The 17,768-nt window shown below is 38.6% G+C and overlaps 2 protein-coding genes across 7 annotated transcripts; one reads left to right on the plus strand and one right to left on the minus strand.

Moving 5' to 3' along the window:
• Positions 1 to 282: 282 nt before the first annotated feature.
• Positions 283 to 2,448, minus strand: LOC114286976 (uncharacterized). The gene is made up of 2 exons (XM_082920109.1): positions 1,918 to 2,448; positions 283 to 1,296 (listed from the first exon to the last, which is right to left on the minus strand). Exons 1-2 carry the CDS (start codon positions 2,446 to 2,448, stop codon positions 283 to 285), a joined length of 1,545 nt encoding a protein of 514 aa, XP_082776235.1.
• A 6,537-nt stretch (positions 2,449 to 8,985) lies between these two features.
• WCRKC2 (WCRKC thioredoxin 2) lies at positions 8,986 to 13,675 on the plus strand. 6 transcript variants are annotated; one of them, XR_014331932.1, is made up of 6 exons: positions 8,986 to 9,484; positions 10,206 to 10,280; positions 11,091 to 11,157; positions 12,912 to 13,020; positions 13,102 to 13,202; positions 13,371 to 13,675. XR_014331932.1 is itself a non-coding variant. In XM_028230272.2 (6 exons), the coding sequence occupies exons 1-6, from the start codon at positions 9,177 to 9,179 to the stop codon at positions 13,405 to 13,407; spliced, it is 624 nt and encodes a 207-aa protein (XP_028086073.1). In that variant the 5' UTR covers positions 8,986 to 9,176; the 3' UTR covers positions 13,408 to 13,675. The 6 variants fall into 6 exon arrangements, 4 of the variants coding, with proteins under 4 accessions (XP_028086073.1, XP_028086074.1, XP_028086075.1 ...); XM_028230272.2 differs by having other exon boundaries at positions 12,985 to 13,020; XM_028230273.2 differs by having other exon boundaries at positions 13,003 to 13,020.
• The last annotated feature ends 4,093 nt before the right edge of the window (positions 13,676 to 17,768 follow it).

A 17,768-nucleotide genomic window follows, 5' to 3' on the forward strand; every position in this document is an offset into this window, starting at 1 on the left:
GGCCAGTAATAGCCAAGGTAGATAAAGTGTCCATATAGTCGCTACCCTCCATGATGCTCTACTTTGTGGGCTTCCCTCAGCACTTCATTTGCCTTATCCTTTGATAAACACGTTAAAGGTGCCCCATCAAAGCTTCTTCGGTACAGCTTGCCTTGGTCAATGAGGGTCCGCTTCTTAACTCTGATTGCATCGGCTTTGTTCTCAGGCAGCGTGCCATTTCCAAGGTAGTCAATATATTGTTGTCTCCATTATTCACTGCTTAAGAAATGGGCTTTCTCTTTTTTAGGATGGGACTGACATTTTGCACATTGCCTCTACAACTCTATACTTTCCTTTTTCCATTTCTGGCCAGCAGTACCCTTGCACCTGTATTCGTCGATATAGACTGATATCCCTATCTCCGCAGGACTTAGCATGGATCTGCTTAAGTCTGTAAGTTACTTCTTGTCTACCGATGCACCTTGCTAATAGGTTGTTGGGACCTCGAAAATACAACTCTCCTTTAAGGAGCAGGGATGATGCAAGTTCTACTGGTCTGATAGTTCCCTGGCCTATTTTCAGCTGTTGGATTATATCTGGTTTCCATCCCTTGGTATTTTGCTCTGTATGTTTTTTGGCTAACACTGTTGGTGTTGTTCTTTTCTCGATGACGATGGCTATACTATCATCTGGTATATCCACCTTTGCCCCCAGTGTAGCCAAGGCATCGGGAAAACGATTGCGTGTTTGAGGGGTGTGTAAGATTTGGACATCATCAAACTGAATGAGCAACTTTTGATCTATGGTGCAATATGGGGCAAGCAAAGGCTCCTTCAAGGTGAAATCGCCCATTGTTTGCTTAACAACTAACTTGGAGTTGCCCCAAATTTTCAACTTACGGAGGCCTTTCTTTTGAGTAGCAATCAAACCCAGTATCAACGCCTCATATTCAGCCTCGTTGTTTGAACATTCAAAGTTAAGCTTATATGATAAATGAAACTTCTCTCCTTTTTGATTGGTCGGTGTGATGCCAGCTCCACCTTTCCTAGCTCTAGAAGCTCCATCAAATTTTAAGTCCCAATAAGTCTCAACTGCGACTGCTGAAACGTGGACCTCACCTGGTAGAGGTACCTCTGCAAGTTCATGTTCACTAGACGGGAATTGGGCAAATAAGTCTGCAAGTGTTTGGCTCTTAATAGCCTTGGGAGTAACGCATGTTATGTCATATTCTACTAGAGCCAAAAGCCATCTTGTCATTCTTTTGGTCAGAGCGGGCTTGTTTAGTAAGTAGCGGACTAGATCACTCCTGGTCACAACCTGGATCAAGTGTGCCAAAAAATAATGGTGCAACTTATATGCGGTAAAGATTAAGGCTAAGCATTGCCTCTCAATTGGGGCATACCGTGATTCGGCACCATTGACTTTGCGACTGATATAATAGACTAGCTTTTCAACGCCGTCTATGTCTTGGACAAGTAGAGCTCTAATAGACCGAGGTATAGAGGTAAGGTACAGTAGCAGAGGCTTTTCAGGCTATGGGGTGATCATTATAAGTGACGAGATAAGTGCATTCTTGACCATATCAAATGCCTGTTGGTGTTCTGGTAGCCATTCAAACTTGTGATTCCCTTTCAGCAATGTCCCAAAGGAAAATGTTATCTCAGCAAGGGTTAGAATGAGCATCCTAAGGTATGACACTTTGCCTAGGAATTTCTTCAAGGCTTTTTGAGAGTGTGGTGGTGGCATCTCCATGATGGACTTGATCTTATCCCTGTCTACCTCATTACCACATTGGTGTATCAAGAAACCAAGGAACTTTCCTACGGTAACTCCGAGTGCACACTTGAGAGGATTCATATTTAAGCAGAATTTGCGATAACGCTGAAAAACTTTTTCCAAGTCGCGGAGGTATCGGTTTGCCTAGGTAGACTTTACTACCAGATCATCCACATACACTTCTACTTCATGATGTAACATATCATGGAATACTGCAGTCATAGCACATTGATAGGTTGCCCTCGAGTTTTTTAAACCGACAGGCATCACTATATAGAAAAAATTTCTCAAGGGCGTTCTGAAAACTGTCGTTTCTATATCTTCCGGTGCCATTTTGATCTGGTTATAACCATTAAACTCATCCATAAAGGAGAACATCTGATGGCCCGCAGTAGAATCGACAAGTGTGTCAATATGGGACAATGGAAACTCATCTTTCAGGTAGGCCTTGTTCAGGTCGTGAAAGTCTACGCAAACCCTAATCTGGCCATTCTTCTTCATAGGCACAATATTTACTAGCCAAGTTAGGTACTGTATAAGCTCAATGAACTTGGCCCTCTGTAATTTTTCTACTTCTTCCTTAATCTTCGCCTCAAGGTCAGGGTGATACTTTCGAGCATGTTGCTTTATTGGCTTAGAGTTGGGAAATGTGTCAAGGTGATGGGTGACAAGGGATAGGTCAAGACCACGCATCCTGTCTTATGTCTAAGCAAAGACGTCACTGTACTATTTTAACAGTGTTATCAATTCTGCCTTAGCTGCTAAAGCCATTGTGTCGTTGATAAACATAGGTTTGCTCTGCCCTAGTAATTCGCTGAGGTTTACCTCTCAAGTACTTCTTGCTGCAGTTTAGGCCTGTCTTGTATGCACTCAAAAGCGGGCTCAGGGGTCTCCACCAACCCTTTTTGGAATTCGTCACCATCACACTTATTGGTCTCAGGGCTATCCTCCCAGGGTATAAATTCTGGCCCCCAAGACCATCATAGGTAGTAAACTGTCTTGCCGCTCTCGTGCACCTTAACAATCTTGGGCGAAGGACTTGTAGACTTGCTGTTCCTCTTTTGCCTACTACTTTCTGGAGCTGCTTCTGCATCTCCAATGTCTTCCTACTTCGACAACTTTACCAGTCCTTGGAATTTCATCCATTGATAGTTTGGTAAAGAAAACTGTATCAAAATAGTGTTTCTCCTCCACTCCAAATGGCTTTTCAGACACATTTATGGTCACTGTTCGCTTCCCCAACTTTGCCTTCACACATTGGTGATAACTCGATGGGATAGTCCCATATCGGTGCACCCAAGCTCTGCCAAGTATCATGTGGTAATTTGTGTCAGTTTCAATCACGTGGAACTTAGTTGCAGAGCGGATCTCGCCAACTGCTAAGTCCACTACAACATGGCCCTTAGTAACTTTTTTCTCACCACTAAAACCCGTTATAGTAATGGATTGCCGGACTATCCTGGACTCTGGGATACCGGCCTTCACAAATGTGTCGGTAGTGATGATGTTTATGGATGCCTCACCATCAAGGAAAGCATGCTTAAACTCCACATCATTGATGTAAGCTGTAACAAAAAGAGGACGGTTATGGGGAAATGGTTATGCTCTGTCTGCTTCTTGAAAAGTAATAGCCCTATAGTCCTCTTGGATATGCCGAGGCACATACTTCTTAGCCTCAGCAACTTCAATATGATGCACTTTAGAAATATTGATGAGGGCCTTTGTTGCTTCTAACCTGGTAGCTTGGCTTAGCCCCAGCTAGTCAAAGAAGGTACGAAACTTGACAGAGTTTTGTAAGGCCTGAGCATGAGTATCTTCTGCGAGTTTTGCCTCCGTAGGTACTATTTCAAGGAGCTGGCCAGTTGTGATTTCTTTTAACTCATCATAGTAGGACGCCATGTGCACTTGATCGCGCACAGCCCAAGATACCCAATCATGTCTATGTTCTTCTCCTTCTTCTTGTGGTTAGAATAAGGATAAGGTTTCTAGCCGCTTCAATCAAGGCTAAAAAGGTGGGTAGATTGAAGTTCACCAAGAAAAGTTTGCATTCGCGTATGGCGCCCTCCACACATATGCTGACTAAATGAGCCTCATCCACTGGTTCGTAGCAATCAATGGCTTTGTCCTGAAACCGTTTGACATAAGCTAGTCTATCTTCACCTTCTTTCTGGACATCTCACCCAAGTGTAAGGGTAGTGACTTTTTCCTGGACTTGGAAGAACTTTGTATGAAACTTGTTCACCATCTCCACCTAACTCTTGATTGAGTTGGGGGCCAAGTTCACATACCAGCTGTAAGCCCTTTCAGTGTGGGATTTGGAAAACTCCTGAAGGCACAGAAGGTGGTCACTACCATAGACACCAAGGATTTCAATGAACTTCACCACATGTTCTCTGGCGTTGCCTTGTTTCCTATCAAACTTCACAAACTTGGGTACTGTATACCTAGTTGGGTATGGCATGGCCAGTATATCTTGAGAGTATGGGGGCTTCACATCTGGATTAGGAAGAGATGGCAGCTACTTCTTGCTGCGCTCTTGCTTGAGCATAGTTTGTATGTTGGCTAGAGTAACGAAGCGAGTGGGCTGAAATGGGCCAGTTTGCCCTTGGGTAACTAAACCAGTAGCCGTACCGTTCGCATGAGGTACCGCTGAAGGCACCTAGATTGGAGCCCGATTCTTAAGGAATGGGTTAGGCACTAGGTTTGGGGTTGTTACAAGCAAAGGTGCCTGTGTTGGAGTTGGTCTGGACGCCATGGCCATAATAGCCTCAGTGAGAGTTTGCAAAGCTGTTAGGATCTCCCTTTGCGTATCCTGAAGTGACTGGACTGCCTCAACCACAACACTGTGGTCATGGTCCTCAACATGTGCTGCTTTACCATTAAAAGAACCTTGCTGCCGTGGTTGTTGCTAAATTTCATCTTCTGCCATTTTTTTGGGTGAAGTATGAAAGCCTCTGGGAGTATGAACCATCAACAAAGTAGCATCCCTAGCAGAGTCGCCAGAAATGTAGGAGGGGTTCAAGGTTAGGAAGGTGATTAGAGAGGCAAAACTATGTTAATGGTCCAAGAATGGTGGAATGACTAGAGAATGAGCAACAACAACTGTCTGGGAGGTTGAAGAGTGAGTAGTTGAGTGAAGATGAAGCAAGTAGCTTAAGAAGAAGACAATGGCAGTGCACAAATGGGTAGCATCTTTCCCAAATCTGAAAAATTCCTCTCCTTGGACCTTAGGAAATGGGTCCTATTTATAGTCTTTTCCTTGGTATCAAGAGGACACCAAGTGGCCAAATAGAGAGAAGACAGGTGTCCCTAAGGATCACATAAAATATTCAACCTTGAGCCACCAGGCTGAAGGTGCCACTTGTCCCTCTGCATATACTGTGTACTATTTGTTTGCCTCCCCAACTACCTTTTTTGAGTCTTAGCAAGTGTAGTTACGACAGGAGTGTTTGGCGCTGCAACTCTTTTTTGAGCCTCAGCAAGTGCAGTTATGGCGGGATTATAGCGGTAAACCTTGTTGCTGCACTTACCTTCTCAGTTCTATTTAGCCAGTACATGCATTCTTAAGACTCTATTAGCCTACTATCGGCTATGCTCGTGTTCACCTCAACGAAACCTCCACCCTTAGCCACCTAACCACAAACTCCCCAGCTTCTCCGGGGTGAAGGCCACAACCAAACCTATAACTATCTAGATTGTACCTCGACCTTTGTTGTGTTCTGGACTCGGGTTTCGTGGTTGTATGTTGTTGTCTTTGTCTTGTTTCCTCTCTTTAATTCTTTAAATTTGAGTTTTGGGACTTATTGGGCGAGTTTGGAATAGGTTGGTTGTCTATTGGTGCAAATGGTTGTTGCCCAGGTTTTGGCTTCTTCGCTCGAGCGAGCCTTGGCTATTTGCTTCTTCGCTCGAGCGAGGGTTCTTACGCTCAAGCAACAATTGAGAGTCCTCAGGTCTTTTCCCAAACCTAGCTTTTCTGGGAAGGTGGAAGTGCGTCGCTCGAGCGAGGCTTCTTGCGCTCGAGCGAGCCTTGTGAAATTGTTTCTTCGCTCGAGCGAGAACTCTTACGCTCGAGCATGCGTCTGTGTTGGTGGCAGACCTGAAGCTTGGTATCCTACGCTCGAGCGACGTTTCTTGTGCTCGAGTAAGGTCATTGTTGTGTCTGGTCACTCGAGCGACAATTCCTTCGCTCGAGCGAGCCTCGCATTTATCAGTTCATAGCAGCGTGATTTTATATCACTTTTTGGTCCCTTCTTCACTTAAAACCCTAGATCGGCTGCCTCTCTCTCTAAAACACTCACTCTCTCTACAAATACTACTTGATCTAGAGTCCTTCTACCCTACTTCCTTTGTAAAAAAGGTAGAGTACCGCGTGGGCTTCCTTTTGATCCGAAAAAGTTCAAGTTTGGAGCATCTTCAAGTTTCTCTTTCTTCCTCTTTGAGCTTCTCCATTTGAGGTAGGGATAATCTACTCTTTAATATGAGTTTTGACCTAGACATTTGTCATTTTTGCATAAATGGTGGAGTTGGGGAGTTATGTGAGGTTAGGGTTGGATTTTGGTTTGTGAAAGAGGGGTTTTCTATTTTGGACTCCATATGTGTATGTGAGGTCTTGAAAATGGGGTTATGTGTGTATAATGGGTAAAATTTAGCCTTGGGTGTAATATTTGGGAAATGGGGAAAAATGCCCTAGTTTGGATTAAATAAACTATTTTGTATAAATAGTGAAATCAATGTAGAGATATGAAATTGGTTTGAAAATTATGAAATTGGGGGAAAATGTGATTAAATGGTGTAGTTGGATTGGTAAATCACTCACCTATGAAAAATTTGATAAATTATATGTTGATAGATTTATTTATCTATTTAGAAATATTCGTTTTGAGCTATCGGTGGAGGATAGCTATGATTATTGTAGAAAATGCATGAGGATTAGGAAAATTGAAACTAATCAATTGTATTATGTCATTGAATATGACGGTTTGAGTAAATCATTGAATATGTGAATTGATGAGTTATTGTATATGACAACGTGTTTAAATACATTGTATATGTATCTTTGAATGGGAAGAGATAGGTGATGTACTCTATTGTTTGGGAGGAGATAGGGGATGGACTCCATTGAGAATTAAGTTGGCCAGAGTGTCTAGGGTAAAAGTCCCAAAATCTTATTTATTTATGGGTGCCAGTTCCCTCGGACATAGTTCCGTAAAATGGCAAGAAATAGAAGTGTTGGACTGATGAATGCATTGAATTGTGAACCATTGAGTTGAAATCTCATTTTGGTTGTTTTGATGATTATGAATTTGGCAAATAGATTTACCCAAAATGGATGATTGGAAATGAATTGAGATATGGTTATGTAAATTGAATGGTCATGGAAATGATATGGTAGGTTGAGAAATATCCTACATTTATCTGATGCTTATGCCTTAGTTAATTCTCATATATTGTGAAGCATATCTGTACTGGGTTTTGGCTCACCCTACTTGGGACACCATTTTCAAGTACTGGTGACAGCCTCCAAGGGCATAGCTTGAGAGGTTTAGGGGCTGAAGGCTCCATTTTTGCTATTTCATTCTGTGTTGGATGTTTTCTTTTTAAACCGAGAGCTTTACTTGTATAGAGACTAGACTCTTCTTTTGTTGTAACCAAGTGATAATTTGGAAAGATGTAAGCCCGTAAGGCATTTATTTTGTTGTTATCAATTAGAGTTACATGCTATAATTTCTGGAAGAATATTTGTGAAAGTGTAACGCATGTAATATCTTTTGTAATACAGACTCTGATGAATGAAAATGTAACATTTCTATTATGTTTATGATTCTTATGAATGAATGATTTATATAATATTTTGAGGGCGTTACAAAGCTTGTTATCAGCCATGTTGTGCCTTAGTACCAAGCCCAAGGAGACTTTCTTAGTCCTGCCTATGCTACTAAGACAGGTCCATGACCTGGGTAATGGAAAGGGAATCCCTTACACTCAGGCTACTCGGCTTATCTTCGTGGGATCACCAAGGTAAACTGGTATCTCTGGTCCTGCTATCAGCTCTAACCAGTAAGTCTTGGGGCTTGCTATCAGCGCCAAGTCAATGAACTTTGAGGCCTGCTATTAGCCCTAGGCTAGTAATGTCTTAGGGTCTGCTATCAGCGCCAAGTATTAGCCAACTAACTTGTAGATGGAGAGCTTCTCCTAAAGGCTACTATCACCTTGGCAGGAGGTTTTCCTCCGCATGTTAGTTGTGGCGACTGTAATTACTGTGGTAGTCACTTCCCACGACAAATTCAAATGGAAAAATTGGCAATAGTAGAAATGGCGGCTCTGACAAAATACCTCCGCAACTTGGGCACTGCAAATACTGCCTCTGCAACTTAGTTGCTTCGGTTTTCTCGTTCCCTCAGCAACTCCAAATGGCTGCAGTACCGACAATACTGGGAATGGCGGCAGTACCGACAATACTTGGAATGGCAACGCTGAATCAAAGTGCCTCCGCAACTTGACCGCCACAAGTGTTGCCTCAGCAACTTAACCGTTGCATGTGTTGCCTTTGCAACTTGACCATTGCATGTATTGCCTTAACAACTTGACCGTTGCATGTGTTCTCTCTGCAACTTCACTTAAGTATTTTCTTTCATGGAGTCTGTTCGGACCCTAGGCGGGTCGGACCTGCTTCGGCCCACTATTGGCCCAATTCCCTTGAGCTTTAGCCCATACTCTCTTACTCATTCCTGGTCACCTTGATGGGGCGACCTCAGCACTTGGATCCACACTTAATTTGGGATTCAATTTCTGACCATCTACACATATATTTATTTGGGTCACATTAATTACATCTATCAACATTTTCTCTTTACTTTTTTACCTACTTTCTCTATTTTTCTACACATTCTTTTTTAATAAAAATTCAAAAAGTGCACTTATTTAGAACATCCCAAACCACTCCTTAATTGAATTAAAAAACATAAAAATAAAATAGACTAAATAAGTCAATAAGGTAAAATGTCACATCCAAATCATAATCATTTTATTTTTCTCTCATAAAAGTTAAAAAAATAAATCAAACAAACTTTTTAATCCCAAATTAAAAAAATCTCAACTCACAAAAATTTATTAAAAAAGTCAATGTCATATTTAGTACCCTATGATCACAATCAAAAGTCAAACAATCAAACGGCCGACAATATTCCATTCCGTTGGTTGTCTGAACTCTGCCTATCTATCCATTATGCGGGACCCAAACACGCCCTAAAACCCTTCCAATTTTTCACCCCTCCTTCTCTCTTCTAAATCCCTCCGTCACGCTTTTCAAAGCTCTCAATTATGCACACATACAGTTCTTGTAAAACCACTCACTAGCAATTCACTATTGTTCTTCAAAAATCAAAGAGTATATATACACATACAACAATATACATGAACAAATGTCTAGTGCTATAAGATTCTCTCTGCCCTTCAAATCACTCCGTTTTTCATGTGATCAACACTACCCAAAATCAGCCTTTAGGAGAGCTTCTTTGGCGACTAAGCATGATGTTTGTTCGAGAAAGATAGATTTGAATGGTGGGTATGATCGTATTAAGGCTTTGACTAGCCACAGCGAAGAAGGGTCTGTTCAGGGGCTCGAGTCTTCGCTTGCTTCGGTCAAGTTAGAACCCATTTCAAGCGAGAGCCAGTTCGATCGAGTGGTTGCCGAGGCTCAACAGCTCGAAGAATCGGTTGTAATTGTGTGGTATATATCTGGGTTTTGTTGGGTTCTCTTTGATTTTGTTCAATTTAGTGAGGTTTTGGTTTAATTTTTCTTAATTTGTTTTAGTTTTTGTTACTGGGTTTGTTTTATATTTTGCTCATGGAAGTTTGGGCATATGGGTTTTTGTTAGTTCTTTTTGTGGAATGTTTGAAATTGTTTAGAATATGCCATTCATTTGATCTCTGGATTCTTTGTTTTGTTATTGGCTTCTTGCTAATATATTAATGAAGCATGAATGTTGGATCATAAACTGTGCATAATAGGCTTAATTTAATTCAGAATTATTTTTTACTAGAGTTTTTTAGGAGAATACAGAAGATTGGTAGAGCATTTGGGAGAAGTTGTGTTATTTATCTTCTTATTGGGTATCTCCTTTAAATGGATTTCACTTTTTAAAAGTTATAGAGATTGGATTGTTATTCATAGAGCTTGAAGATCCTTGGTTTTCTTTTCTTTTTCTTTCCTTTTTGATTTTGGTGGACTTCTCCTTTGTATTTTCGCTTTTTAGTGTTTAATGAATTTTCTTTGTTGCAGATTGAAAAGAAAAAAAAAATTATGCATTTGTGCATGTGTCTGCAACTTTGTATGTGTGGTTTCATATGTATGTTTCTTGAAATGAAGCTTATTTTTAGAATTGAAGTCTATTTTGTCAAGGAATATTGAATTGAGTTGGGTTGTCATGTGAATTTACTTGGATTTGTAGGATGGCAAGCTGGTGCAGGAAATGTGTATATTTAAAACCAAAATTGGAAAAATTAGCAGCAGATTACTATCCAAGGTTAGATTGAATTTTTGTTTATAACCATCTGAGATCTAATTTTCTTGTGCTGGTTATCAAAAGCTTGTTGTGTGAGCTTTATGCAGGAAAGCGTGTTAGTACTTGCCTTTTGAGTCTTTCCATTTAAGTAGTCGTAATGTATCAGTACTTTACTTGTAGGGGTGATGAAAAGGTAGTTTATCTCTAGAACTGCCACGTGCATTCTTTCTCTTGGCGTATTTAATTCTTCCATTAAGATTTTGATGTATAGCATTAGCAATTGTACCTTCCACATCATGCTAAAATTTCTAGGTATTTGACTTTTATTTGGATAATTTAGAGGCCTTGATTGCAAAAATTTGTTAATCTGGAGGTTTAGTGTAGGCATAATAGTTGGAAGGGAGGTGTGCCATCAAGGTTACATCTCTTAAAGTGGTTTCAGTAGGTGGGAAGTGTTCTGTAGTTTTCTTCTGCTGTTTATTTATTTATTTTTGTTGTGTGTGTGTGATGCCTCAAGGTTTCAACATTTCTTGCTTGTGATTGCTTTGTTCTTATGGGGGAAATTCCCCCTTCCATTTTCATGTAATTTTCTGCTTAATGTTCAACATCTCCATTTCTAACAAAAAAGTAATCAAAGAATTTAGTTGAACTATGTGAAATGCATTGTACATCATGTATCTGCCTACGGCTCTCTAGGGGTGTGTACAACTAATCGCACATCATGTACCCCTATATGTTTACATATGTGTACCTTAACTAGAGTATAAAAAATTTCAAATCTTACTTGGTGACCCCATAATTATTAACCATTATATAGTATTGTTGATGCAGGACACGATTCTATTGTCTAGATGTGAATAATGTTCCACACAAGCTTGTGGTTCGTGCAGGAGTCACTGTAAGTCAATCAACTTTACAAATAATTTACATGCTATTGGTTTTTGTTTTGCCTTATTGTTTCATGTTATTACCTGTGCTCGTTTGTATTAGGAAATAGAAATAGATAAGCTATTGTTCTCTTCTGAGGTGCATGTTGAGTATTAATAACAAATTGTAACAATAATGAACAGTCCATGAACTGAAGCTATGGGTTGGATTGCAGATATATGGTCATTCAAATGTCTCATAATACATAATATTTACTTTTTCAACTGAAAGTTCTATGTTACATAGATTTGGGTACAAGTATCAGGTGTAGGTGCATGTCCAAATATCATACCTTCATAAACTTAAATAAATTTTAAAATACTGGGATATGTATCCAAAAATTGGATATGGGTAAGCACAATGGTCATTGCATATTGGATAATAATGTTAATAATTTATTGTAAATTAACTAGAAATGTACTTGAAATTAAATTATATTTAGGAAAAATATGGAATTTCAATCTCTCATGTATGTTAGAGGCTAAAAATGTTTATTTCCTTGGAAATGTGAGTTTATTCTTATTGTAAAAAAATTAGTGGATCTAAGTGTCTAATTGGGTATGAGTGTTAGAAAAAGCACATATCCCAACCTTTACCTTTGTCATATTCAGTAGACATGAGTACTTTGGAGAAGTAGAAAAGTCTATGTAACATAAATTGATGCATAGTGCACCCCCCCGGGGGGGGGGGGGGGGGGGGGGGGGGGTAAATTGGTTTTGTTCTTTAGGTTTAGTGGACTCGTGTAGCCTTGGGGTTATAGATTGTAAATTGGTTCTGTTCTTTAGGTTTAGTGGACTCAAACTTAGTGTAGCCTTAGCAGAGAGCATTAATGGTGAGGTCTTGAGGGAAGATTTGAAAGGTAAGATGTTTGTAGCGACAAGTTAGTGGTTGTTTTGTGATACTTCTTGAAAACTTTTTAAAATTCTCATCTTTGGCTTTTTGTGTCTAAGAGCACTTTCTATTCCTTAAGTGAGTCTCTTGATATTCCCATGATTTCAAATCTAGCAACATGTGGCTCATAGGTGGATGTATATAGAGTTCATTGCTTTCAGGTATATTGTAGTTTTAATATGTTAGGCCCCTGTGAAAATTCTACTCTTAAGACTGTGACTAGCCGCCAGTAAGAAAGTTGACAATGCCTTGTGATGGTATGCAGCTTAATGTGAAACTTCACTTTGAACTTGAAATATCACTTATTAGCTTGCGATGACAAACTATGAACTTATGGGAAAGATCAATCCGGCAGGGAAACAATTTGACTCTTAAGAGGCAAAGAAAGCATGGACACCATACTCTAAAGCAACTATAAGATCCATCCTCAATCTATAGAAAATATTAATACATGAATGATCTGTTGACTAGGAATTATGTGCAACTTGTGTAGGATATCTTAAATGTCTGTTTTGATGGGATCTCTCAGCCTGTGATGAAGGATATATTACATACTCTTAGAGTACATGTGACATATAGGCAATGCTACGTGGTTCTCCGGGACTACTAAATAAGGATATCCTTATTCCAGTCTTCTAGATTTGTGAGGGAATCTGTTTTTACAGAGCTCATAGTTTCCTGTTGTTGGAGGAGTGGGAACATTTCTAGTTAGTATACTGGAAAAATAACATTTCCTTTCTAATTAATTATGCTCAGATGAAATTAGTTGTAAACATGCTGGACCTTTCCTTCTTTGACCATACTGCCATGGGAATAATTTGTTGTTTTCATTAGTCCCATGGCTTCACCCATATAAATTTGCAGGAATGGTGATTGACACTTTGTTACCTTTTCATGCATGTGGGGGACTCCGAAACTTATGCAGAAAATGCCTACCATACAGGTAAATCTATGGATTTGGTTTTAACTTAGATGATTTTCATGATTTCCCCCCTCCTAATAATGATAAAGGACCGTGTAACAGCTGTGGAAGGATGGCAAGAAACAGGCAGAGGTGATAGGAGGCCACAAAGCATACTTGGTGGTTAATGAGGTTCAGGAAATGATTGAAAATGAGTCTACCGTGTAAACTTTCTCCTCGACGTTCAATATTCTGCACCCTTACTTTTGTGCTTTTACAGATTCTTAACGTGAAATTCTGTTTTTATTTCTTTTAAGAAATCAAACTAGCTAAATTTTTACAGATAGACATAAATTATAATATTGGCATTTTTATTTTGCCTCACTTTACAGAAATATCATTGTTTTTACTGGAACAAGTGATATTTGAGAAATTGCTGCCCTAATTTTTTTGTGGAAACTGATGCGTCCTACCGGACCGAAAGCTGGTGGTTCTCCATGAAAACAATATCGGTTACTGTTGCATACATTGGCATGAAATCTTGTTTGTTCTTCTTGAATGGCTATGAGATGTATTGGTAAGTTGTATAGGGAAGAGGATTAAATCAAACAAAACTAAGCTTGGTGCCACAGCCAGAATTTACTTGGTACTATATTTATGTATGTTCTCTTGAAACAAATACATTTGATTTTTTTTTTCTTTTTTGTATTTGTGTTTGTAGTTGAAGGCCTGTTTTCCTTTTGCTATTGTACTTGTCATAGTGTTTTTTAGGGGTTATGCATCATTAGTCTCGTTTGGAAATATGTTATTTTAGTAATTTTTTGATTTTTTATAAAAAAATATACAGAAAAATAGAAAGGGTGATGCGACAACTTATAGTGACTTTTTGATTTTTTAGTTAAAATATATAGTTGACAAACGAGAAGTAAGTATGGGTATATCAATAATTATAGTGTTCATTTTATAATTAAAAAAAAAAAATGAACGGTTTATTTTTAAAATCACAGTAGTGTTCATTTTTTTTTTAAAAGACAAGTATGATATGATGATATAGTTCTAAATGTTCGATTATCAATTTGTCTTTTGTTACATTAATGATCTTTTTTGTTCGGATCATGAAGGTGAATCTGAAATGGGATTGCACAACAAAACCCCTTATCCCACTTGCCAAGTTATTTAGTCTAATGGGTAGTGTCAAAAGTATATCATGTTATTGAGCAAACTTCTCACCCAACTGCCACCATCAGCTAAGGTGTGAGGCCTAGCTACTTTGGCACCAATTAGTTAAATGCTAGAACTGTGTTGTTTGTGAATTTTGATAGAGATTTGAAAAGGGAAAAAAAAATGTGTGAATTATAGGTATATTTTATTTACATTTTATTCACTATTCTTTTGATTTTTTATTTTTTAATTTTTTTTTTTTCAATTCTTATCTAAATTTATGAACCAAACACAATTAAAACTTTTCAATCTAAGGATGTTACAAAAAATATTATTATCGACCATTCAATTATTTAACCTTCAATTGTGCCTTTGGATTGTAACGCCCTCAAAATATACAGAATACCCATCATTCAGACATGCAGTAATATAAGAAAATCAATATCTTTCCATTCATCAGAGTAGTTTTTACAACAGTATCACATGTTAACAACAAAAGCAAGTGCCCTACGGGCTTACAGCTTTCCAAGTCAACACTTGGTTACACAAAAGAAGCGTACTAACTCTATACAAAATAAGCCATTGGCTTGATAGACATGTAATACAAACAAAATTAATCAAAAAGAGCCTACAACTCCCATAACTATCCAAGCTATGCCCTTGGAGGTGACATGCTATCTGTACCTGAAAAATAATGTCTCATATAGGGTGAGCCAACGCCCAGTAGAGATATGCTAAACACAATATGAGCAGTAACTAAGACATTAGCAATTGATAAACGTTTAACTCCCATAAATCAATTCATAAAACCATTTCCATTACATGACCACTATATCTATGTTTCATTTCATTTTCCATTTCTTATCCAATTTCCAAATTCATACCCATGGCTCAGAACCTGGCCACACACTCTAAACGAAATAATAATTCATATTAAACGTTTCCCAGTTCGCAATAGATAAGCATACAAGCTGTATCAACACCTCCACAGATAAGCATATGAGCCATATCAACACTTTCATAGATAAGCATATGAGCTATATCAACACGCTAATTGACAAGCATATTAGCTGTATTAGTGGAGTCCATCCCCTATCTCCTCCCAAACAACATCCGGTTTAGAGGTCCATCCCCTATCTTCCCCTAAACCGTGGAGTACATCCCCTATCTCCTCCCATACACACAACGTATATACACAAAGGTCATATACACAATCAATCAATACATAACGTTAATGTATTCTATCAACCGCCATCCACTTGATTAGTTTTAGTTTGCCTAATCATCATGCATTGTTTACAACAATCAAAACTACCCTCCACCGGTAGCCCAAAACAATTATTTCTAAACAGATAATAAAAGCTCCAATAGATACAATATCAATGTTTTCAAGAGTGAGTGATTAATAAATCCAACTCTACCATTCTACAATATAATGAGCAAATTTCATTATTTCCAACTCAATTCCAAATAACGACAATTTTTTCAAATTAATTATACCAATTAATTTATACAAAAGATTATGATTTTCTACCCCATTTCCCAATATAGACCCAAGAGTCCAAATATCAACAACCAACAACAACATCATTATTTTGAAACCCAAAACACACATTTTAGAATCAAAATAACAAACCCTCTTTTATACATTTTGAAACCCTAGATCTCAAAACCAAACCATTTAACAAAGTGCCCAAAAATCTAGGTCAAAACCCATAAGAGTGAGTAGGAATCCCTACCTCAAAAGATGAAACCTAACGAAGGAGATGACGAAAATGAAGATGCTCCAAATCACAAATTTCTCGGATCAAAAGATAGCCCTCGACGATCAACAACCTTTTTGTAAAGGCCAAAGGTGAGGAAACAACTCCTACTAGATCAATACTTAGAGAGAAGTGGAGGTCTTAGAGAGAGAAGCTCTCAAATGGCGTTTTTGAAAAGTAAGAGAGAGTGTGAGAATGTAAAAAGTGACTTGAAAATGCCTAATAGCCTTCTGATATACGACAGGTCCGCTTGAGCGGAAAACACAACGCTCGAGCCTAAAAAACAAAGTACTGAGTTCGCTCTAGCGCAAGAAGTCCTGCTTGAGCTCCAAGACACAAGAATAAAGTACATCCGCTCGAGCGTGAAAACCAGTCCGCTCGAGCGTAGATTTTCCTCTCCCAGAACTTACACAAAAAAGTACTACCCGCTCGAGTGCCAACAAGCCCGCCCGAGCGCGACCCGCTCGAGCGTAGGAAATCCACTCGAGCGTAGAAATCACACCTGCAAAAGTTTTACAGAGCACGAAAATACTGGGAGTGTACAATCTCCGCTCGAGCGCTATACGACCCGCTCAAGCGGAACGACCAAACACCCGGCAACAAGAAATTAGACCAAGGCTCAACCCACCTGCTCGAAACATGCTCAACACATCCTAAAACTCAATCAAATGGAATTAAAGGACGACAACAAGATAGACACAACTACCAACTCTACGGAACCGAGTCCGGAATGCAACAGAACAGTAAAGGGAATACCAGAATCGCTATATGGATTCCAAAATTATAAATTTGAGGGGTTGTGGGATCTACTACTGGTTTTGTTTAATTCATTTGAATTGTCTATTTTGTAAAAAAATTTAGATATATCATTTATATATAAAAAAAATTAAGTTAATTTGATAATCATACTTTTTTTATTTTGTAGAATTTGTTAATTTGTAACAATTTTTTATTTATTCAACGCAAACAAAATCAAATAATACTCCAATAGTATTTGATAATTTTTAGGGCAAATTACATATACACCCCTCGAGATTTGGCTAAATTACAGATACCCCCCTGAGGTTTCAGAAATTACATCCCGCCCCCTGAGGTTTGTATTTTCATAACAATTTGCCCCCTGAGGTTTATATTTTATAACAAATTACCCCCTAATTTCTTATGCAAATATAGCATTCAGGGGGGAATTCGTAATTTCTCAAACCTCAGGGGGGCATCTGTAATTTAGCCAAACCTCGAGGGGTGTATATGTAATTTGCCCTAATTTTTTATGGCAGTAGTACCAATTTTGAGTAGCCTGAGCTCTTTATTATGGCAATGTTGGTGGCGGCCGGAACGGCTGCGGTCCAAGCTAGATGTAAATTTTAAAAGAAAAAAAAAAAGGAGAATAAAAATGGTGTGTAATGTCTGTTAATTTGGTTGCTATTATAAACTATTGATTCTATATTTATTCTGTTTATAAAATACAAGGTCGTTTTTTTAGGGCAAATTACATATACACCCCTCCAGGTTTGACAAAATTACAGATACCCCCCTGAGGTTTGAGAAATTACGAATTCCCCCCTGAATGCTATATTTGCATAAGAAATTAGGGGGTAATTTGTTATGAGCTCTTTATTATGGCAATGTTGGTGGCGGCCGGAACGGCTGCGGTCCAAGCTAGATGTAAATTTTAAAAGAAAAAAAAAAAGGAGAATAAAAATGGTGTGTAATGTCTGTTAATTTGGTTGCTATTATAAACTATTGATTCTATATTTATTCTGTTTATAAAATACAAGGTCGTTTTTTTTAGGGCAAATTACATATACACCCCTCCAGGTTTGACAAAATTACAGATACCCCCCTGAGGTTTGAGAAATTACGAAT

Source organism: Camellia sinensis, chromosome 1 (assembly GCF_055761805.1).
Source record: "Camellia sinensis isolate YWXY chromosome 1, ASM5576180v1, whole genome shotgun sequence".
Lineage (NCBI taxonomy): Eukaryota > Viridiplantae > Streptophyta > Magnoliopsida > Ericales > Theaceae > Camellia > Camellia sinensis.

Coding starts and splice junctions, on each gene's coding strand:
- LOC114286976 (XM_082920109.1), bottom strand. CDS start 2,448: ATGCGTGGTCTTGACCTATCCCTTGTCACCCATCACCTTGACACATTT. Junction 1,297..1,917: donor AAGTGTATGTGGATGATCTG/GTAGTAAAGTCT, acceptor CACTTGATCCAG/GTTGTGACCAGGAGTGATCT.
- WCRKC2 (XM_028230272.2), top strand. CDS start 9,177: ATGTCTAGTGCTATAAGATTCTCTCTGCCCTTCAAATCACTCCGTTTT. Junction 9,485..10,205: donor GAATCGGTTGTAATTGTGTG/GTATATATCTGG, acceptor TTGGATTTGTAG/GATGGCAAGCTGGTGCAGGA. Junction 13,021..13,101: donor AGAAAATGCCTACCATACAG/GTAAATCTATGG, acceptor ACCGTGTAACAG/CTGTGGAAGGATGGCAAGAA.